Source organism: Chenopodium quinoa, unplaced genomic scaffold, assembly GCF_001683475.1.
Source record: "Chenopodium quinoa cultivar QQ74 unplaced genomic scaffold, ASM168347v1, whole genome shotgun sequence".
Lineage (NCBI taxonomy): Eukaryota > Viridiplantae > Streptophyta > Magnoliopsida > Caryophyllales > Amaranthaceae > Chenopodium > Chenopodium quinoa.
In genome coordinates, this window is record NW_018743212.1 from 4,025,390 (window position 1) to 4,049,543 (window position 24,154).

General features: G+C 41.7%; 1 protein-coding gene across 1 annotated transcript; it reads left to right on the forward strand.

Moving 5' to 3' along the window:
- The first annotated feature begins 3,967 nt into the window (after nucleotides 1-3,967).
- LOC110734487 (glutathione S-transferase T3-like) lies at nucleotides 3,968-20,962 on the forward strand. The gene is made up of 2 exons (XM_021914651.1): nucleotides 3,968-4,268; nucleotides 19,666-20,962. The coding sequence occupies exon 2, from the start codon at nucleotides 19,807-19,809 to the stop codon at nucleotides 20,764-20,766; it is 960 nt and encodes a 319-aa protein (XP_021770343.1). The 5' UTR covers nucleotides 3,968-4,268; nucleotides 19,666-19,806; the 3' UTR covers nucleotides 20,767-20,962.
- The last annotated feature ends 3,192 nt before the right edge of the window (nucleotides 20,963-24,154 follow it).

A 24,154-nucleotide genomic window follows, 5' to 3' on the forward strand; every position in this document is an offset into this window, starting at 1 on the left:
TGTCGGCCTGCGATTGGTCAAAAAAATAACAAAAGTTTAATTTTTTAAAAAAATAGAAAAAATTAATTAGTTATTTTGAAAAAGGCCCCACCAGCCAAAACCACCCTCCCCACCGCTCGTTCCCACCGGCTCAACTGTCGGACTCTCCTGTCCCGCACGTCGACCGCCCAGAAGCTCCACCGAAACCGCCATCAAAGTATGGCTGCACCGTGAACCAGCCCCATCCTCTTTCTTTTCAATTATCGCATTCACCACCAAATAATTCGGCGCACACCACCAACACCCCAGACCCTCCTTTGAAAACTTAGGCAACATTTCAGGAAGCACCAGCGAGCAATAACCACCCTCCACCGTCGATTTCGGAAAACGTCGTCCCGATTCCGGCATCTCTGTCATTCCCCCGCCCCGATTCCGGCCTCCTCCTCTTCCCCCGCCTTGATTTCGGCCTCCCTTACCTTTCCCTGCCCTGATTTCAGCCGCCCAGACTACCAACAGTAGCGACGACACATCTTGCATCATGAGCTCTGATCTCACAATGGGTGGATTTTATTCGATGCTTATTGCAATGGCTGAGGCTTGGGAGTGGGTGGCTGCCGGATTTTTTTTATTGAATTCATTTTTTTTTAATTTAAAATTGTAGACAAATTATACGATGACATGTGTACTTTATACTAAAAAAAAAATATACCTATTTAACGGGTAAGTGATCACTTGGGACCATTATTGAGCAAATTGATATCAATGGTCGGATTATTAGGCGAACGCCCCAAAGGTGGGATTATTCTGGGCAATTTTTCCTAAAATATATTAGTTAAAATTAATACATAGTATATACCAAGATATTGATAGTGAAAAAGATAGGGTGATGTATTGTAATTAAATATTAGTTACACAAATTATTGAAAATTAGTGATTGATAAGTATTATATCGTTTGACATGTATTTGTTAAAAGTTGTTAATGATACCTTAATTAAAATAAGAAATATTCAAAGTGTGTGCACCATAGGTTTTACTTCGTATATCCTAGGATTCGCATTAGATATGTCTCAAATTCAAATCATCCAGTCTCATATAGGAATTTGTAAAACAGTTTCACACTCCTTATTTTTGTATGCTTTATACTGCAATTAAAATAATGCATCTTTTTTTCTTTTTTTTTTTTTTTTGTTGTGTAAACTTTGTTACAGTATCCACCTAGTAATCTTATTTGATTATTTAGTCATAAGCCTAGTAATCTTATTTGATTATTTAGTCATAAGATATCATATCTTTTTAGATTTATTACACTATCATATTTTCATCATATCAAATCTAATAGTTTTAAAACATATTCCGTAAATAATTAAATTAAAGGAAAAATTATTTTAAATAATCCAATCTTTGCTCCGTTCTCCCAGAATAATCTAACCTTTTGATTATTCTACAATAATCCAACCTTTTACCCCATGCTTACGTATCACGTTTTTATTGGTTTGGTTTAGATTTTAATTTATATATATATATATATATATATATATATATATAAAATAATAATAATAAAAAAAAAACCACCTTTCTCTCTCCTCTCTAATCCTCCATGACCACCGGCCCCCGAAACCACCTCCTCCACCCCTGAAATTGCCACCCATAACCCGAAACAACCCATAACCAAAATCCTAGCCCCCAAACCACCTTCTATACCCTCGAAACCGCCGACCATAACCCCAAAACAACCCATAACTAAAACCCTAGCCCTCGAATATCACCTACTCCATCCCTGAAAGCATCCAAAACCCAACCCCCTCACTTTCTCTCTCGTCGAAAAATGCAAATTAAAGGGGTTTAAATTTTTTTGGTGGGAGTAAGCCGCTTTGGAAGTGGAGGAGGGAAAGGGTGGGCCGGTTTTTGAAAGCCGGCAGGTTTGCTAGGGGAAGGGGGGCGGTAAGTTTGTTGGTGGGAAGGGGCTAGAGTGGTTGGGGGAAGAGGAAAAAAGAAGGGGGTGGAACTTTGGGTGGTGGAATGGAGGAAGATGGTAGGAGGGAGGAGAGAGAAAAGGATGACCGGTTGTTTAGGTAATCGGTCATCTGGGTTCATTATGGGATTAATACCGTTTTTTAATCCCAACTTTCACCATTTTATTTTCATTAATCCCAACTTGGATTATTCCTCAATAATCTCAACTTTAAGGTGGTCTATCATTCTTCAATCCCAAAAATTGGTTGCCGGTTGAATGGGTTAATTTTGGTTTTTTTTTTTGTTAAAGTGACACGTGTCACAAATTAATTGGTTAAAAAAAATAAAATTAAAAACAAAATTAAAAAAGAAAAACCACCCAAAAAAAAACACCAGCAAATGACCCAACCCTCCACCCTAGCTCACCGGAATTCCTAACCCCACCCACTGCTCAGACCGCGAAACCTGACCCCGACCCTCTCCCACCCCGGAAAACACCATCTCCACCCCCTATATGACATCCCTCATCCCGAAACCCCTAACCCCAGCCACCGAACCACTCTTTCCTTGCCGAATCACCACCATGGACCTTGAAACCATCACTGAACCACCATCCTTGTCGAACGACCACCACCACTATCTTCACTCTCAATTCAATTTTCTCTCTCCTCAACCAATAGGTCCATAGCCCACCGACCAACACTCCCAATCCAACCTTCGATTGTTCCCTGAAAATCATTAACTCCTTGTTAAATGACCACTTTACCGACCAAATAACCACCATAAATAGGTTGCCTTCACCCCACAACTCTACTTTCTCTCTCCTTTACCACTTTCACTATCAACAATTCAAGTGGAAAAGGAAATCACATCTGAAATTTGCAAATGGTGGTGGTTTGATTTCTTAATTTCTTTCTTCTTTCAACAATTCAAGCCCAATTTTATGGTCAGACAAGGGTGGTGGTGGTTTGAATGAAGATGGTGGGTTGCGACTGGTTAGATGTCGTGAAATGAGTGGTTGCGAGGGGGTTTCGGGTTTTTATTGGTGGTTGCATAGGGGGTTTCGGGGAGGGGGGATGGTGGTTTAGATGGTAGCGGCCGGAGCGGCAACTCTAGTGGAGGGGGAGGTCCGGCGGTCCGACGAGGGAGATGGCTGGGCTGGGCGGCCTGCCGGAACTCTTGGGTGGTTGGGGTTTTGGCTGGGTGGTTTTTTTTTAATTTTGGTTTTTTTTGTTTGTTTTTTTTGTTTTTTGTTTTTTTGTTATTTTTTTCTTTTTGTTATTTTTTTAATTTTTTGACCAATCAAGACTTGACACGTGTCAAGTGACCTGATATAACAGGTTTAGTTACCGGTTGGGTATGAAGAATGATAGACACCTTAAAGTTGGGATTATTGAGGAATAATCCAAAGTTGGGATTAATGAAAATAAATTGGTGAAAGTTGGGATTAAAAAACGGTATTAATCCTTTCATTATGTGAAGATGGGGGTAAAAGGTTGGATTATTATGAAATAATCAAAAGGTGGGATTATTTTGGGAGAAAGGAGCAAAGGTTGGATTATTTAAAGTAATTTTTCCTAAATTAAATATGAAGTGTAGTACAAAAAATTTAGTACAACTAAAATTAATTTAGGAGATACAAAGTACTTTATACGTATGTTATTAACTTATTATTAATGTTTATTTATAGACTATACATCTATAATTAACTTTTTTTTAAGAAATTATAAACTATATATATGGAGTATAAAGAGTTTTTAGGTTGTCATACTTAGGCCCCATTTGGTAATTAGCTGGCAGTTAATTGATATAGCTGGTTGTATTAGCTGAATTTGATTAATTGGTTGTAAATAACTGATTGTGTAAAATTGTTTGATAAATAGCTACTAATTGTTATCTGTTTTAGTGTATTTAATAGCCAAAAAGCTAATTGTTTAATAAGTTCATTTCAAAAAACTCTTATGATGAGCTTTTTGTAAAAAACTCTTTTAATAAGCTATTTATCAAACACCCAAATTAACTTTTTTAAATAGTCAAAACTCTAATAGGGCACAATAAGCTAAAATATCTCCAAAACAATACCAAATAAAGCCTTAACTACCGTAGGTACAAGAACTCGACAAAATCTCACAATTTCACACTGTGCAGAACTTAATGAAATAAAAAGCCCATCTTCCCAACATCTCTCTCTCTAATAGTTCTCTCTCTAATTTAAACACCTTTTCGAGCCACCTAGCCCGGTTCAGCCCAACTGGCTCGTCGGTGTCTGGAGTGGATCAAATATCATCCCTTTAGCACCGACGAGCCGAAATTCTTGCTCTACACCTTTTGATCAGTAAGTACTCTTGTCTTCCTCTTCATTTTGGGTTAAAGTTAGTTTGTTCTTTCTTGTATTATATTAGTTCCTTTTGAGTATTGTGTCTTGTTGTCGTCTACTATGGTAGGCTTGGGGGTAGACTTTTCAATTGCTCCTCTTCTATCACACCACTTAGATAACTTGGATGAAGGTGACAGTGATATTGAGGAGCTCTTTATTAAATTCAATGGACCTAATGAGGTTGTCCCATATGTAACTTCGATCCCTTAAGGAAGAAGGTAACTCCCTTTTCAAGGAAGGTGAATTTAGCAAAGCTCTTGATATCTATAACAAAGCAATTAAGAGTCTATGCATTGTTATCAGCACTATATGCGAGAATGTTTCGAATTGCGATAATAATCCACTTCTTAAGGATTTCACTCAAATCTTGGTGCTTGTGCTCTAAAACTGAACAAATTAAACAAGGTCATTGTACTTAGTTCCCTATTAGTGAGAGTGGATGGAGAAACTGTGAAGGCTCTCTTTAGAAGAGGGGTTGCTTTTGCCAGTTCGGGGATGCTGGTGGAAGCTCAAAAAGACTTGATGAGAGCAAAAAACTTGGAGCCTAAGAGCAAGGAAATAATCAAGGTGTTGGGTGATTTAGAGAAAGTCATCCCCAAAAATTTAGATGTGGGTGATGTAACGTCCAGCGAGAGTATATGTATATAGCCATTGAAGACTGTAGACCAAAAACTAGGGTGATGACTTTGTCTTCAATTAAAGGAGAAGATCCCAAGTAGTCAAGTTGAGGGTATTAACGATAGTAAGGCTAAAGGTAGGCGAGAAGCCAAGAATCATGAGTAGGGGTGTTCAAAATTGGTCCGGACTGAAAAAATGGATCGAATCGGACCGATCCGGTCTCCGGGTTGAGAAATTTATTTTTTCGGTCCTCGGTCCGATCCGGTCCAAACCCCTATAAAAATTGGTCGTGGATTGGACCGGTTTTTATAAAACCTTTAATAATGATTAAGATTATCCTTATCAAGCTTGGAAAACTTTAGTCGTATGAGCTTTTTTGTACTAAACATACAAAAAAAAGATGTTAAAATATTGTTTTTCCTTAATTTTTTTCGAGTTTTCCATAAATTATTTAAAATTTAGAAATTTTTTTATGAAAATTCTAAAATCGGTCCAAACCAGTCCAGTCTGGGTTTGGTCCTAACTTAATTGGTCCAGTTTTCGGGGTTCTTGAAATTCAATTTTTTGTCCTACTTATATGTACTATTCCAAAATCTAAACTCTTACTTTACTTCATAATCACTTTATAATATCAATGATTAGTTATATTATTAATAATTTGGTCAAGATCGTGTGTTATTGTTATTAATTAGTGTTAAATGATATCATAATAACTACATTATTAAGTTTTATTGTCATTATTGGATATCTTATTGGGTACCCGATAACCGATCCGAAAATCTGAGTATCCAAAGTCCGGGTACCCGATCTTATCGGTTCGGTTTATGAATATCACTTTTAGTGATATTGATTATTGTTTACCCAAACCATTAGTACTAACGGTACGAATACCCGTCCCATGCTCACCCCTGTACTTATTATAATTTTCAAATTTTACAAAATAATACTCGTATGAATTAATTTATGTAGACGATGTATGATTTGTGGGGGTATTTGGATATGTTTTTGGTCGCGCTAACTTAGGGGTAGTCATAGACTCACAAAAGTCGCGTGTTTTATGTTGACTTATTGACCAATTAAAAATGTCCACGTGGAGATACATGTTAGTCTTACCTAATCCAATAGTGTTATAAAATTAGGACGTACTCGGTCATGTGGAACGTGACTTGGGGAAGAAATTTTTAATTTTGGCAATGCTTGTAAAGTCAAAATTTTACTACTACTACTACTACAGTCCCAACGCTCTCTCTTCTTTACTGATTAGGGAATTTTTCCCCACCAATCACCATCTGACAAGTGGACCAATCAAGTTCCGCCATGTGTCCGTCACATGGGCCAATAGGAGTCTGCCACGTGTCAAGCAATGATCCGTCCACCATGGACCAATTACGACACGACACGACACGTGTCCTTCCCATGAAACCTGGGATAACCGGTCACCTAGGCCCAACTTCCGAGGGAAGCCCAATCAGCCCAAGGTTAACCTAAACCTAGATTGGCACGTTTCCCGAGGTTATAAATACCTCCCTTAATCCTCATTAAGGGGGATTACAGGCTGATCACGCTAAAAAAGCAGATTACCTACATTAAACACTCTCACCTAGAGAGACCCAATCACTTTAATTTCCGCATTAATTACTCCTTAAACAAGTACTAACTTGATCGTTGGAGGCGGAGCTCCCACCACAAGGAGTCTCCGTTGTTTTGCAGGTACAGGCGTCCGGTTCCAGTCTCGGAATTGTAACTCTCCCGCAGGACATCAGAAAACCCCGAAACATTTGGCGCCGTCTGTGGGGAGAGTACTTCTGAGATGGCATCCACGTTTGTACCGACTCCTGAAGAGAGGCGTCCCCTGGACGACCCTCTAGTTCAGTCGGACCACGATACTGAGAATGAATTTGAAGTTGAAGCTCACACAGCTTCAGACGGGACCCTAAGGGCCCGACGTACCCGTCATACTGAAAGGAGGGAACGGGAACATCTTCAAACTGGAAGTGAGCCAGCAGGCGCACCGCCTGTTCGGCAGCAGCCGACTGATGGGTCTGCTCCCATCACAAGGAACGAACTCATGACCTTCATGAGGGACTTCAAGGGAGAAATTCAAGAGTTGATCAACAAGAAGCCGCCTGCTCTGGACAAGGAGCAGTCGGCTAAGAAACCCTCCACTTCACAGAAGAGGAAGCCAGTTCAAGGGCGAGAGGCGACTCCTCATCCTAAATCTAGGAAGCGGGAGCCGACTGCCCTTGATTTCACAAAATACCGTTTTCCTACTCCAGGAAATAGGAAACCTGTTCGTCATATCTAGGCGGACGGGTCGAGGAAAACATACACAGACGCTCGGCTACTGCTAGAGCAGAAGAAGAGTGACCGATTGTCAGAGTCGGCCTCTACTTCAAACTTCCAAGACAGTCTGCGAAATACCTCGATGAGGCATACTCATTCGTATCGTGAGAGTCAGTCAGGCGGCACCTCCCGTCAGTCCGGCTTTCATAGCGACCAGGCGGTACCAAACTTATCGTTTTTACCGCAACAACAGTATTTTTTACAGCCACCTCCGTTTGGTGGACATGCAGCAAAAAATGTCCAACCTATGGACTGGCAGCTACGGTTGCTTAGACTTGGTGAACAGCCATCGGCCTTCTCCAAGGAAATTACTGAAGCCGCTCAGCCGACCAAAGTGAAAAATGTATTAGTAGGCGCCTATGACGGCACTACTAACCCAGAAGACCATCCGATGGCATTCACCAACCTGATGTACCTTCAAGGGTTGGATGATCCCACTTGGTGCAAGTGTTTCCCAGCGACTCTCAAAGGAATCGCACAACAATGGTTCGGCAACCTGCCGACTGGTTGTGTAAATAACTTCAGGACGCTTGCTTACTTATTCACCTCCAACTTCGCCATGAACATCCCTGCGAAGAAGACGACCCTTGATTTAGGAACAATTCAGCAGGGCGAGAAGGAGGGGCTTCGTTCTTACATCAGGCGGTTTAACCTGATGAGAATACAGATTCAAGGGTTACCAGATGAAGTAGCCTATACTGACTTTTTCAGAGGTCTCAAAGACGGGTCGACCTTCAAATTTGATTTGGTCCGAAAGAGGGTGGCGACTCTTCAAGAGGCCTTGATTGAAGCGGAAGCCTATATACAGGCGACTGATCTTTGTAGTACGGTAAAACAGTCAGACGGGAAAAGGTCCGACAAAAGAGAAGGACGACAGAAACAGTCGTCAAACAAAGACGAGAAGAGAAACGGGGTCTGGGCGGCTGATTCCTCTAAACAGCTGGCCCAGAAAAAGAAAAAAGAATTCAAACCATACTCCCCAAAGTATGCGTTTAACAAGGATAGCCAGTTTATCCTAAAGGAAATCAAGGGACGGATCTCAATTGAGAAGCCGATCCCCATGAAGGGTTCTGCAAACAACCGGAACCAAGAAAAATTCTGTGCATATCATGAAGATGTTGGTCATCACACCAATGAATGCATCAGTCTCATGCGGTACATGGACCGCCTGGCTGAGCAAGGTGATCTTGACACTTATGTCAAGAAATCTGCGGGGAACACTTCCTCAAGAAAGCAGTCGGCCAAAAAGAATCAACATGCCGACAGTTCCGATACAGATGATGCAGTCGTCTACACCATTGCAGGCGGCTTCTCAGGAGGCGGCCCCACTATTAGGGGCAACAAAGACAATATCAGACGGTTAGATGTAAATTCCGTTCACCAAGAAAGGCCCTCCAAATATTCATTTCCTGAGATTGTCATCACTGAAGAAGATCTAGGAGGGGTACGAGGGCCGCATGACGACCCTATCGTTATTGAATGTAAAGTGGCCAACCAGAGAGTTGGCCGAATCCTCATAGATACCGGAAGCTCCTCAGATCTCATCAGTAGCAAATGTCTGTCGAAACTAAAATATCAGACTGATTGCATACATCCGGCATTCCACCCTTTAGTAGGGTTTGGAGGAGGAGTCGTCCACCCAGTGGGACGAGTGGATTTACCCATCCGCCTGGGCGAAAAAGGGGAAGGACGACACATGGTAGTCCGATTCCTGGTAGTAAAAGAACTCTCGGCCTACAACATGATTCTGGGACGACCAACCCTGAATAATTCCAAGGCTGTTATAATCCCATCTCTTATGTTGCTCAAGTTTGAGAGGGATAATGGAACAGTCGGGTCCCTAAGGGGAGATCAGAGGATGGCCCGAGAGTGCTATCTCTCGGATGTCAAGCCCACTGTTATGGCTACTGGGTCGAGTGGTGGAAAAATAGACCTTGACAATGTCAAGGAGAGTGCGCCTGTTCAAGAAGCAGGCGACAAGAAGAGAAAGGCATCCCAGACAGGGGCCGCAAGAAAAGACAGAAAATAGCAATCATTGGCAGAGGAGCGGTCGGATGAATTCCGCCCTCAGCCGGCTGGTGAGCATACGGACTTGATCTTAGACGATTCACGTCCTGAGCGAACAGTCAAAGTTGGGACGACTGCTCTGAGAGTCCTGGGTGACGACTTTCACAAACTATTGAAGGAATACAAGGACATCTTTGCATTCGAAGTTCATGAAATGCCAGGCATTAGTCCTGATCTGGCGGTACATAAACTGGTCGTGGATCCGAAAAAGAAGCCGGTACGGCAGAAGAAGCGGAACCATGGCGAAGAAAGAAGTCAGGCGGCAGCCGCTGAAGTTAAAAAATTACTTGATGCAGGGTTCATTCGGCAATGTTACTTCCCAGACTGGGTTGCAAATGTGGTGCTTGTTAAAAAGCCGAATGGCACCAGGCGAATGTGTGTAGACTACACAGACTTAAACAAGGCGTGCCCCAAAGACAGTTACCCTCTGCCTAAAATTGATAACATGGTCGACTCAACAGCCGGCCATGCTTTGATGAGCTTTATGGACGCCTACTCTGGTTTCCATCGAATTCCTTTATGGAAGAAAGATCAGGAGAAGACGGCCTTCGTCACTGATCAGAGGTTATACTGTTACACGGTCATGCCGTTTGGTCTTAAGAATGCCCCGACCACTTTCCAGCGAATGATAAACACTGTGTTCTTTGATCAAATTGGGAGAAATATCGAGGCATATATTGATGATATGATTGTCAAGTCTAAACTTAAGAAAGATCATCTGTCGGACCTCCGAGAAACTTTCGCCACACTCAGGCGGCACCATGTCATGCTCAATCCCAAGAAATGTGTCTTTGGAGTTGAGTCTGGGAATTTTCTCGGATTCCTTATCAATCAGAGAGGAATAGAGGCGAACCCTGAGAAGGTGCAGGCGGTCATTGACATGCAGTCGCCTCGTACCATCCGAGAGGTTCAGAAGTTAACAGGTTGTCTGGCGGCCTTGGGAAGATTTCTAAGCCGATCAGGCGACAAATGCTTATACTTTTTCCAGGTAATTAAGAAAAAGGCAAGGTTTGAATGGGGGCCGGATGCTGAGGCCGCCTTCCAGAAATTGAAAGTTCACTTGCATTCCTTGCCGAGGCTGGTCAGCCCTTTGCCCAAAGAAGTACTCTACATGTACCTGGCCGTCTCTGATCATGCGTTAAGCGCTGTTCTCCTTGCTGAAAGAGACGGATGTCAGCTCCCGGTCTACTTTGTCAGTCACGTACTGAAAAATTCCGAGTTGAGGTATCCCTTAGTGGAGAAATTTGGTCTTGCACTCTTCATGGCTGTTAAAAAATTGAAGCCCTACTTTTTGGCACATGCAGTCGTCATGTATACAGACCAACCTATCAAGAGGCCACTGACCATCATGGAGTCGTCAGGCCGAATGATCAAATGGGCCATAGAAATTCAGAGCCTTGAAGTTACTTTCAAGCCTAGAAAAGCAGTGAAGGGGCAAGCCTTTGCTGACTTTATTGTTGAGATGACTCGTCCTCCGGACTCTCATGTTACAGACCAAGTGTGGAAGGTATATGTGGACGGAAGCTCTACTTCAAATGGTTGTGGAGCAGGCGTCATATGTCAATCGCCAGAGGGCGACAGGTACGAGTATGCTCTACGCTTCAGTTTTCAGGCCTCAAACAATGAGGCAGAATATGAAGCTTTACTAGCCGGAATCCGCATGTGCAAGGCGGCAGGGGCAAGAAAAATAGACGCCTATTCCGATTCACAATTGATAGTGAGTCAGTACAATGGCGAATACGAAGCAACCCATCCGGCCATGATCAAGTATTTACAGGCGGTCCGACAAGCAGTCGGCTCCCTTGAGGATTTATATCTGATCCAAGTGCCGAGATCAGAAAACAACCAGGCGGATGCACTTTCAAAATTAGCATCATCCGCCTCCTGTGATACTCCTCGAACTGTTTTTTGGGAAGTAATGGAGAAGAGAAGCATCGAGGAAGACCCTATTGGAATCCTAGACAGAAGCTCAACCTGGATGGATTCAATCAGGGCATATCTGACAAACGGTACCCTGCCGGATGATCATCAACAGGCGGCAGCACTAAAAAAACGAGCAACCAGTTTTGAAATAATAAAGGGAGAACTTCACAAAAGGGGGTACCTTCAACCCTTCTTAAAGTGTGTTACTCCAGAAAAGGGACGAGAGATACTAGACGATCTTCACTCTGGTTACTGTGCTTCCCATATAGGCGGTAGGACGCTTGCTCAACGGGCAAGGCGGCAGGGCTACTTTTGGCCTACTTTAGAAGCAGATGCGATGGAGATGGTGAAAAAATGTGACAAGTGCCAAAGGTTTGGAAAACTAATTCACCGTCCGGCTACTGACCTCACTACCATTCATAGCCCACTACCGTTTGCTAAGTGGGGCATGGATATTCTGGGTCCATATACGCCTGCTACAGGCGGAAGGAGGTACATAATTGTTGCCGTCGACTACTTCACTAAATGGGTAGAGGCGGAGGCTGTAAAGGGAATCAAGACGAAGGATGTAATTTCATTCATTTGGAAAAATGTCATCACTCGGTTCGGGGTTCCCATGTCTATGGTTTTTGATAATGGTCCCCAATTTGAGACGTCTGTTCTCAAAAGCTGGTTGGGTGATCAAGGAATTTCACACTACTTTGCATCTGTCGGCCGTCCACAAGCAAACGGCCAGGTAGAAGCCTTTAATAAAATCATCTCAGACGGTCTCAAGAAAAAGATTGAACGAGCAGGCGGCCTATGGGCGGATGAATTACCACATGTTCTCTGGGCCATTAGGACGACTGAAAAAGGGGCGACTGGAGAAACTCCATTCCTCCTAACTTATGGCGCGGAAGTTGTTCTTCCAATAGAACACTACGAGCCGACTCTTCGAGTAATGCTATATGACGAAGAGGCAAACTAGGAAGCCATGCGCCTGGCATTAGACTCACTTCCTGAAAGGAGGGGCAATGCTGTCTTGCGCCATGAAATTTACCGCCTGAGAATGACTAGATCATACAACAAAAAAGTACACAGGCGTCCACTCAAAGTGGGGGACTTTGTACTTAGAAAAATGGAAGCAGTTGGTAGGGCTAATGAGTCTGGCAAACTAACTCCCAACTGGGAAGGACCCTACCGAATCTGTGAAGAGGTCAGGGACGGTACCTACCGTCTGGGAACACCAGACGGACAACCGTTGCCTCGAACTTGGAATGTAGATAATCTTAAGAAATATTTCTTTTGAATGATGTAAATAGTCAGGGGCTACTTAATAAAAGTTTGCATACTTAATATTCAATTTTGTACTAAGAGGGGCACGCCTGCTGACAAACAGTCGGCGACTCTCCATGTTTAATTTTTATTCTTACTTCAGAGGGGCATGCCGTCTATACATTTACAGTCGGCTACTCTCCATTGAGTATTTTACTCTATCTTCAGAGGGGCATGCCGTCTGTACCTTTACAGTCGGCTACTCTCCATTGAGTATTTTACTCTAACTTCAGAGGGCCATGCCGTCTGTTCCTTTACAGTCGGCTACTCTCCATTGAGTATTTTACTCTATCTTCAGAGGGGCATGCCGTCTGTACCTTTACAGTCGGCTACTCTCCATTGAGTATTTTACTCTATCTTCAGAGGGGCATGCCGCCTGTACCTTTACAGGTGGCTACTCTCCATTGAATATTTTACTCTCACCATAGGGGCACGCCGTCTGGACATATAGTCGGCTACTCTCCATAGAAGAGGGCCGACTGGTTCCAAACACACAGCCACCCCCCTTATACTTAGCTAAAAATGATCAGGGCCTGGCCGACCCTGTGCCTAAACAGGCAGCTACCCTCCACTTACTTAGCACCTACGTTCACCAAGAACTAACCAAGGCCACAAGCCGAATGATCAGACCAGGCGCCAAGCCAACTGATCCAATCTTCAAAACTAATACAACCTGTCCCAACATCATAGCAGGCGTCCGGCGGCATCCCTCCGGATGAAATTCGTCGCAGAGAGTAACTCCCTTTTGGGTGGAACATTGCTCTATAAACTAATTACACGGCACCTATACGACTGTCCCCAAGGGCAACCACGTAGCCGTTTTTGAGACAAGGATAACTCTATCACTAACCAAACCAGTGGTAGCAGTTGACATCTGAGTCAGATGACCACCTGTATTACTTGGGATAAATGCAGGGGGTACCTCTTGAGTTAATAGCCAACAAACATTGGCGAATCAAAAGGATCAGCCGGTCTCCGCCGCCTGGTACCTTTACTACTCAAGCAGGAGTGACGGCGATTGAGTAACTCCAAAGTTAACTCATAGTCACTCTCTCAAACTTAGTATGGAGCCTAAAAGGTATGAGTCGTCCGCCTGTTTTTAGCAAACAGGGGCTCTCAACCACTACTCCTGCTAGGTTAACAACTTATGAGTTAAAAGCCAACAAACATTGGCGAATAAAGGGGAACAACCGGTACCAACCGCTTGATACCTCTACTACTCAGTTACTTGGCGACTAGGTAACAATCATGTGTACTTGGTCAAACCACTTTCCTACTTGGTTAATTTTACAAATGACAGGACCGCCTGCCTAAAGGGGATCCATTCTTTAAAATGGTTCGAATACCGATTGGATAAATGGCCGACTGATCGTCTAGCCTGGAAACAGACAACCAGTCGTCCAGGGGCATAGGCGGCGTGACTAACTATCCGTACCTGTCTGCAACTATCGGCCATGTAAAACAGTCGGTATAGTGTACAATTGGATATCAGAATATTCAATACTTGAACAAATTTGAAGCAAAACAAAAATATTCATTAAAAAGAAGCCGGTCATTAAAGACCGGCAAAATATTCAGAGCCCCGGCCCCCTGGCCGGGTAAATACAAAACAAACGGCACGCGGGCTGTGGAAAGAAGACATAAAGCTTAAGAAGGGGGCAGATCTTCAATATCAGCAGCTGCCGCCTGGTCAGCACTCTTCTTGCTGGACTCGGCTTCAGCTGCATCCTTCTTTGATGCATTACCCCCAAGCGGCACAAGCGCCACTACCGGCTGCTCCTCCTCCAACGCCTCCTCCAACGCCTCTTCCTCAGCAGCCGCCAGGATCTCTTGATTATATCTATCAGAACACTGGCGGTACGTTTTTTCCCATGAGGCAAAGTCGGCATTGGGGAAGAGGCGGCCCCAAGTCATGCGCTGGATTTGAGCAGAGTCTTCCATCATCTCCCGGACCAGCTCTTTCTTTTCTTGCTCGGCCTTTTCCGAGAGCTCCTGAGTAAGACTCTTCTCCTGGGTCACCAGGCGTACCTTTACGCTCGCCAAGGATTTCTCCAAGGTTTCGTATGAGGACATCTTTTGGCGAAGAGGTCTCAGCTCCGCCTTGAGGTTGTTGATGGTCGCCTCCAGCTCGCTATTCCTCTTCTGGGCCGCCTCTAACTGAGCCCGGATAGCGGCGGTAGCCTGCGCCTGATAATAAAGAATATCAATGGTCAGAACTTCATTTTGGGCAATTTGAAACATTGCCTTATCACAGTCAGAGGCGGCCATAGCTTTTGCAGCCTTTACCTCTTTGTTCTTCCGGTCAAGCGGCTTGCGAAGGCCGTTCACTCGGAGCAGGGCCTAAGTTAAAAGGGGAACAGGCGTCAGTTTCCAAACAAAAAAGAAAACAGGCGTCCTGGAATTCAAATACTCAAAAATATGCTAAGTATACCTCAGCAAGGACCCCTGCAATCCCGTCTAGGTCAAGGGTGCCGACACCCCTGACCGCCTCCCTTTCAGCTGGAGGAACGACCTTGATCATAGACTTGGCCACCTCGACCAAGTCAGGCTCCTGAGGGCCGGCTGCATCAAGCATAAACAAACGGATTAGACCTAGTAAAGAAGGGAGCAAGTCTAAAATTTACAAGGATAATTTCATACTTCTAGGTGGCCCAGCTGGAGTTTTAGAAGAAGTGGCCGGCTGTTTCTCAGCCGCCGCATGTTTCCTGGCAGAACCAGGAGAGCTCCCAACAGTCGTCCTCCGGGCCTTGGGGTCCGGCTGTTGGGAAGAAGAAGCTCTTGGAGCGCCCGCCTAAAAAAGAAGAAAAGTCAGTATATGCATAAACCCAACTCCAAAAAGAGGGTGTAAGGTTCGAAGCCCACCAAGGGTGCCCCCTTGTTGGGGGAGTCGATTGAAGACTGTTGCATGATGGAGGCCCGCAACATGGCCGCCGCAGTCTTGGAGGCGGTAATTTTGCTCATGGCGTCCGCTGCAAAAACAAATAGCAAAGTTAATAAAAGTCATAACAAGAAATGCACGGAACAGCAGAGTATTCGACAGGCCGGCTACCTCTTGAGCACCGACTGCTGAGGCCACAGGCGGCCAAAAAGTACTCGTCGTAGAGCCATTTGAAGCTCGGGACGCAGTGCAGGGGTACTTGCTCTCGTACCCCTGAAGTAGAGTTCACCTTCGACTCTACTTTGAAGAGTCCTTTATCTAGGATCTCTTTCTTAGCCTTGGGGGGAACAGGCGGCATGCTGCGGCCGCCTGCAAGAAGGGGCAAATTCCTGTTCCACCTGTTGAAGCGCTTGTTAAGCTCTGTGTCTGAACTCTCAATGATGAGGAAGGTGCTCCGCCAATCCTTCCATTTGTTTGCTTTACCTCTCGTCATGAGGTAGCCCCTGTGGCTCGTCAATTGATACCAGCCGGTACCGCCTGCCTTAGGGGTCCGGCTGAGGTAGTTCATGTGGGCGAAAGCCTCGAAGTTCGGCTCCACCCCGTGCAGTTCGCACCCGGCCACATAGCCGAGTACGTTGACCCAGGAGTTCGGGGCTAACTGCCATAACCCCAACTCATACCCATCCAAGATCCGCTGAACAGCCGGATGTAGTGGGAAGCGCAGCCCAGCCTTAATGGCCGCCTCGTAGCAGCCAAAGCAGGCGCCATCATAACTAGTACCAGCCGGCCAGACGACTGTGTCCTCTGGATCCGGCACGAACACTAAAAAGTCGGGGCCCATTGTGTGGTTTGCGATAAAGCTCTCCACTTTCTCTTGCATGGCCGTGATCCGGCCCCGAGGTACCGTGCAGTAGTAGGGGGTATTTTGCTCTCGGTGAGAGGCGGATGGCTCCGCCCAATCGTCCCCCTTCTCAACTGCGTGAGAAATCCTCGCCTCTTGTAGGCGACTGTTTTTCTCTTCTGTGTCCAGGGAAGCATGGCCAGAAGAGCTAGACTCGGAATCGTCCTCTGACGAGTCCGAAGAGGACGACTCCTCCCCTCTCCCGGAGGGGCCCGCCTCCTCTCCTTTAAAAGGAGCAGGAGAGAATGTAGAATTGTCAACTGTAAATGGGAAGGGGTCACTTTGACTCCTCCCTCAGAACTGCCGACTTTCAAGCCGCTTTGTTTCACTTCCACATCTGGCGCCTGGTCAGATGTTTCACTAATCGGCACCCTGTGGGAGGAGCCGTCTGAATTTGAGATCCTGACAGTCTTTTTTGTTCTGGCCATCATGCTCTGCATAGACACAGATACAGTCGGACTTTGTATAAAGGGCAAAGATGGGTCCAGAAAAGGGCAGGCGACACTCCTAGTCCTAGATTCAGCCGTCCCCGGTGACCGGCTGATCAATAACCTAGGTCGTGTCGTGTGCTTCCGTGGTGCCATTTCAAAAAAGAATAAAGTAAAGAGAAAATTAAGAGTAAGAGAACCGACGGTTACCTGAACGAGTGACGATTGATGAAGTTCTGAAAATCCTTTGCAGTCGGCTTGTCAGAGCAGGCGGTAGGCAGAAAGGGTCCAAAATGTCAGAGCAAGTTCAGGGGTCCGAATGTTCTCTCACAAAGTTTTGAAGTGTGAAAATGACCGAAGTCAACACTCCTTTATATAGGCGAAGTGAGAAGGCGAAGGGTCACTTCCAGAATTCAAAATTTTGGCGGGAGAATCTCTCGGCCTCTCGCCGAGTGACACCTGTAGCAGGCCGTCGCCTGTTACAGGGTGACACCTGTCACAGGTAACACGTGACCAGTCACGTGCCACTTGTGAGGGGCAAATGATTAGGGGATTTTTCCCCACCAATCACCATTTGACAAGTGGACCAATCAGGTTCCGCCATGTGTCCGTCACATGGGCCAATAGGAGCCTGCCACGTGTCAAGCAATGATCCGTCCACCATGGACCAATTACGACACGACACGTGTCCTTCCCATGAAACCTGGGATAACCGGTCACCTAGGCCCAACTTCCGAGGGAAGCCCAATCAGCCCAAGGTTAACCTAAACCTAGATTGGCACGTTTCCCGAGGTTATAAATACCTCCCTTAATCCTCATTAAGGGGGATTACAGGCTGATCACGCTAAAAAAGCAGATTACCTACATTAAACACTCTCACCTAGAGAGACCCAATCACTTTAATTTCCGCATTAATTACTCCTTAAACAAGTACTAACTTGATCGTTGGAGGCGGAGCTCCCACCACAAGGAGTCTCCGTTGTTTTGCAGGTACAGGCGTCCGGTTCCAGTCTCGGAATTGTAACTCTCCCGCAGGACATCAGAAAACCCCGAAACATTTACCATCACCAATTTTTTATTTTCTTTTTTTGCAAAATAGGGTGTGCTAGAAAAATTAATCAATTTCTTGTCAAAAAAAAAAGAAAAATTAATCAATTTAAGAAATTGTTCAATCAACTAAAAATAAGGTACTCTGTTTGTGTTTGATTTTAGGAATAGCTATGATCTACTCCGTATTAGTATTTGATTCTAGAGAAAACGTTGATTTTATCTAATAAATGAACTACCTTGAGAAAGATTGGTTTAGTAGGAAATATTACACCTTCTAGCCTCATAGTTGGGAGTTTAATTCTATTATTGAATGAGTCCGGATTTGAGTGAGATGGACATAAGTTATTGAACATTTCATATAAATTTTGAACATCGATCTTGACTATTTAGATATTATTTCTTTCCCTCAAAAAAAAAAAAGATATTATTTCTTTGACATAAGTTATTGAAAATTTCATATAAGTTATTAGACATTTTTTATTTCTATATATTGAGTGGAAAGGGTAATCGTGACTCGGACTTATCCAATACTTTATGATCACGATAAGAGACACTCTAAGGGTGGGGATTCCTTACCCTTCCCCCTCATATTATTAAAAGTGTATGTATAACCCGCCCAAAAAAAAAAAAGGATTAAGGCCTAGTTAGGGTATATAAAGAATAAGCATTATTAATTTTAGATCTTGTTAGATTCGTTTTAAAGTGTACTACCCAAAAAATGTTATTTTCAAGCCTTTTGATGATTTGCAATGAACAAAAAAAATATGTAGAAATAAAAAGTTTTGGACTCATATCTTTCATTTTTTTACACAGTTTTGGTCTTTTATTTATCACTTGAAAGAAAAATTAATAAGTAATACTCCTTTCCATTTCTAAATAAGTGTATCAGAACACTCCCAGCAATGAGGGAAAAAGCCCTCACGAGTGAAAATTAAGGTGTAAAAAAAAACCCGAACACTACATCAGTGAGGAAAATAGCTCTCACGGTTGAGGAGAACCAAAAACACACAAGATTAGAGGAGAAATGAGAATGAACAGTAAATTGGTGGGACCCAGCAAAATCTGACGCAAGCCCATTATAATGGCTGAGAAAACGTCCAAAACGACGTGTTTTGTGCATTCCCAGGCCAAAACTACGTCGTTTTGGTGTTTTCTCAGCAAAAAAAATTTGAACTCCCTGGCAACTGACGCGCGTCAGGCCAGCCAATGGGCTTGCGACACGCATCAATTGCTTCCACCAATCAGATTTTTTCTGATTTTCCCAACGGTTATATTAAAAAAACGGTAATATTGCCGTTAAAAATATATAAAAAAAAAAAAAAAAATTCACCAACGGCCATAAAATTTTTTTCTCTATAAATAGACATGCATTTTGATATATTTTGATATACTTTCAAAAACACCAAAAATCTCCTATATTCACTAATTTCCTAATCCTCACTTCTTATTATTATAATTATTATTTACGTTTTTCTGAAAAAAAAAATTTTATTATTATTATTATTATTATTATTATTATTATTATTAGTGTTATTATTATTATTATTATTATTATTATTATTATTGTTATTATCATATTATTATTATTATAATTATCATTAATATTATTGCTGTTGTAGCTGTTTTTATTTTTTGAAAATATAGTTTAGTTTTTGTTCTTTTAGTAATTGTTGATTTTTTTACTAATTATTGTTTAAAGCTTTATTTATTTTTCCAAAAATAAAAAGCTTTATTACTTTTCTTCTCTATTAACTTATGGATCCTAATAACCCTAATTTTTCTAATCATTTCTCTGATTTGGGTGATGATTTTGTCACTAATCCTCGATTTCAGCTTTTCCTACAAAGGCTTGGAAACAATTCTTTGCAAAATTCAACACAACAAACACCTCGTCAAACTCCTTTCCAAAACACTACCTATGAACCACATTCACCTCTTGTTTATCAAGGCACCGATTCTCAATTAGATGATGAAATGGAAGAAAATGTTCCAGACACTCCTCAATACTCTCCACCTCCTTCAAGAGTGTCTGTGAATCAAAACCAACCACTAACAAAAGGAAGTCGAATGTGGTCTGTTGCGGAGGATGAAGCTCTAATTGGTTTGTATCTTCAATTCAGTGAGGATGCAATTGTTGGTACAAGCCAAAAAGCAGCTGCGCTATGGCGAAAAATATCTGCAGCATATGATCAAGCACAGGCTGAGAGACCCCACATCCTGCCGCCAAGACCTTTGAGGAGTTTGGAAAGCCGTTGGAGAAGGATGGCAACTGATTTAATACAATGGAGTAGTTGCTATGACGAAGCTGGTAGGGCAACTGGAAGTGGTTACAACGAAGCAGACCGAATTAATAATGCAAGTAAGTTATTCTATATTTCCTCCAAGCCTACTCCACATAATTTTAATTGTCACCATGGTTGGGAAATGGTTAAAAATGATCCGAAGTGGAGGACAAAACTGAGATGGGCGTTGTCAAGAGAGGAAAGATTAGCTTGCGGTGATGCTGTCGAGGATGACAGTAGTGGAAGTGAAAAGCGGTGTAGAACTGATGATGAAGATGTTGTTCACGTTACCGGTTTCACTTCTGGGGGTCTTGCTCGACCTGATGGCGTTAAAAAGGAAAAGTCCAGGCGTAATAAGGGAAAAGGAGTGGTTGTTGACGTCTCAAACATTACCGAGCAAATGCAGCAGAATAATGCTACGAGGGAAATCGAGGCACAAATGCGGTTGAAGAAGATGGATTTCGACATGGAAAGGGAAAGAAGGAAGCAAAAACAAGTAGAGCTTCACCAAAAACAAGTCGAAATTCAAGAGAGAAGGCTTAACTACGAAATGCTGCAAGATCTAATGGCAAAGGGACCGGACCTAACTCCTGATGAAGAGGCTTACAAGGAAGAATTACGTGCACTACTCTATGGTAGAAGGAACATGTAATTTAGATCAGCTTAATGTGTTTGCTACTGTTTTTATTTAATTAATGTTTAATGTAGTCCTTTTTATTTTAATTAATGTTAAGATGTACTCCTTTTTATTTACATTAATGTGAAGTGAATTATGTTTTTTATAACATTAATTATGCAGTAAATTATTTACTTTATGAAATTTGTTTTTAATAAAAATCACATGTAATGGTTAATGACAAATAAACATCTCCCAATAAAATCTCCACAGCTTTATGTTGAAGAGTCAAATCAACTGTTCAAGTGTCATACATCACATGCATCTATAATTCAATTGCAATTCAGAGTGCAACGACACATCAATTTCATTGCAGAGATTGCATTGAAGTGTCATATGGACTATATATACATGCATGACACATCAATTTCATTGCAGAGATTGCAATGATACATGAATTTCAATTCAGAGTTACTCACATGCAAAATCAGAGCAACTCACATGCATTGATAGTCACTTGGACTATATATACATGCAAGTGTTATTCAAAACGGAAAGAATCCCAAACAAACCAACTATCAAACCATAACCAAAACATGTCTTTCATTTCCTCCACCTCAAGCTCTAGTTCTTCTGATTTCTCAAATAACGTTGAATTTTATCGGTTAGTTGATGATTATGCTGCTAACCACCTACCTCGTATTTTAATTCCCCAACACTCATCACAAGAATCCCAGCTTAATAATGATATAGCAAATGTCCCGGAGCCTAAAAGGGATAGGGAAAGAGAAAAAGGGCATGTACAACTATATAACGATTATTTTGCGAGTAATGCAGTGTATAACGACAACCAATTCCGCCGTAGATTTCGTATGCGAAGATCTTTGTTCTGTCGCATTATGAATAAGGTGGTTTAAGGGGATCAATTCTTCCAACAACGTCCGAATGCAGCTGGAAAGCTTGGTTTATCACCGTTGCAGAAATGCACCGCTGCAATAAGAATGTTAGCGTATGGCGTAGCCCCCGATGTCGTGGATGAATATCTACGTATCAGCCAAACAACCTCAAGGAATGCATTGCAACATTTTTGTCAGGGGGTTATTTCACAATTTGAAAGTGAATATCTACGTAAACCTACAGATGAAGATTTAAGGAGAATCCTTCATCAAAATGAATTGCGTGGGTTTCCAGGCATGATTGGTAGTATAGACTGCATGCATTGGGAGTGGAAGAATTGTCCTACGGCTTGGGTTTACAAGGAAATTAAATCATAAATTAAAACATATATTAATGATCAACCCCATGTAATGACCCTGGACATAACCGAGGCCCAAAAACTAGTTTTTTTTTTTATAAGTGGCCATAGGCGGTCAAAGTTTATTTAGTTTGACCCCATGAATTGTAGTATGTTGTTAGTAATCTAACAAAAGTTTACAAATACAATCAATTTGAGTGTGAATAGTACAAAAGTTAAATGAGACCATTATCAGCAATGAGGAGAAAACAAACCCCTCAATCTCTCTCTACCCACTTTCTCTCTCTTCCCATCCAATTCCTCTCATGAGAGGTTTTTTTTTTCTACACCAATGCTCTAAAAAAAAAACTCCTCATCACTTTATCCTCCACTATTTACTATACCCCACCATAAATACACATCACCTTTTTTTTATCCTTTTTTTTAATAATGTTTATACTACATATTTAAATTTCCAATACAATTAAAAATATGTAATATTTTTTTTCATTACATTTTAATTGTAATGTAATATTTTTTAATAATTTTTTAATTATTTTGGTAAATTTTTATTTTTTTTGTTTTATATTTGTATTTATTTAATGACGGGTAAAATTAATAAAAAGAACATTTTCAATATAATTTTGAATTTTACGCTCTTATTAGAATATAATAATTAATAAAAATTACAGCAATTATAGATTGTACGAAAGATGTTTTCTTAAACTTAAACGATTACATAATAAGAAGCACATTTTTGAAATGAACACATAAACGACAATACAAATACATCGGATATTAAATAACAGTACGTTTACGAACTTAATAAAAGCGGTTTGAGCTAAAATAATACAGGTGGACGAGTATTAAAACTTAAACACGATACGATTACATTCTACAACTTTGCTTATTCGGCCGTATTATGACGAAAGTTCTGCCATATGTGTTCTACTAAATCTTGTTTGAGAGACGAATGAATTTCTCTATCACGAAGGGCAATCCTCCTCTGAAAATAAACTTTGACCGCCTATGGCCACTTATAAAAAAAAAAAAAAAACTAGTTTTTGGGCCTCGGTTATGTCCAGGGTCATTACATGGGGTTGATCATTAATATATGTTTTAATTTATGACTTAATTTCCTTGTAATTAAATTTGTTAATCATATTGTCATTTGCTACATATTAATATTATGTATTCAAATGATAACATAAAATATCACATAGTTTGGTGGTAAGACACTCAATTCTAGAATTAGAGGCTGTAGTATGTTCAAATCGTGTGGATAATTTTTTTTTAATTAAAAGTACATGAGATGCAATGAGAAACAAATGGAAGAGAGAGACAAGTAACTTGTCGTGGCATAATGAAGCGGTATACATGACACATAGACGTTCTTAAGAACGCTTTTTAATATATTAGTATAAATTATAACTTGTGATCCTATTAGAATCGTTTCACCATGTAATATTCAAATATCAAATTTTCATAATTATTTACCTTAAGGATAACCCGTATTTGAACTTATTTTTCCTTATGGCAGGCTCTAATGACATTTGAACCAAATTGCGCCATCTAAGAAAATAATTCGTAATACGGAGTACTCTTTAACTGAAATTGGTACAAGTAAATTACTAGCATTTGGGATTATTGTACAACATCAAATTGACAGAATCTAATTAAGAAAATAATACTCTTTATGGACTTTGATAGTTCTTATTTGTTTATTATATTTAGACTCTTTTTGTGAGAAAAAATGGTAAAAGCTTAATCAACAAAAAGGAATGGAGTGAGTAGCATTTTGGCTAGTGTACAACTTTCAAGCAATTTCAAAGCACTTTTAAATTTCTTTATCTTTAGATGTGGCCAGTAGTACATTAGTATGTAGTTAATTAATGTGCATTGGTATATCTTTCGTTGTACTGTGTATATAATATAAATTAGAGAACTCCTTTGGATCTTGCAATCATGACCACAGATAAATGTTCAACGCCAATATACTCTAATAAGGGTTTTAATCCCCTCATCAACTGTACTTTGCTATCATTCATAATTATTGTCTCTTATAATTAATAATATGCTACTCTTACACATTAGTTGTCTCTTTTAAAATTTTATTTAATACTTCGTAGCTACTAGTACTACTCAGCCACTCGGGAGAACCGTACCCAACATTGCATATCATTGGGTCTT

Excerpts from the sequence above, each read along its gene's own strand:
- LOC110734487 (XM_021914651.1), top strand. The coding sequence starts at position 19,807 with ATGGAAGAAAATGTTCCAGACACTCCTCAATACTCTCCACCTCCTTCA.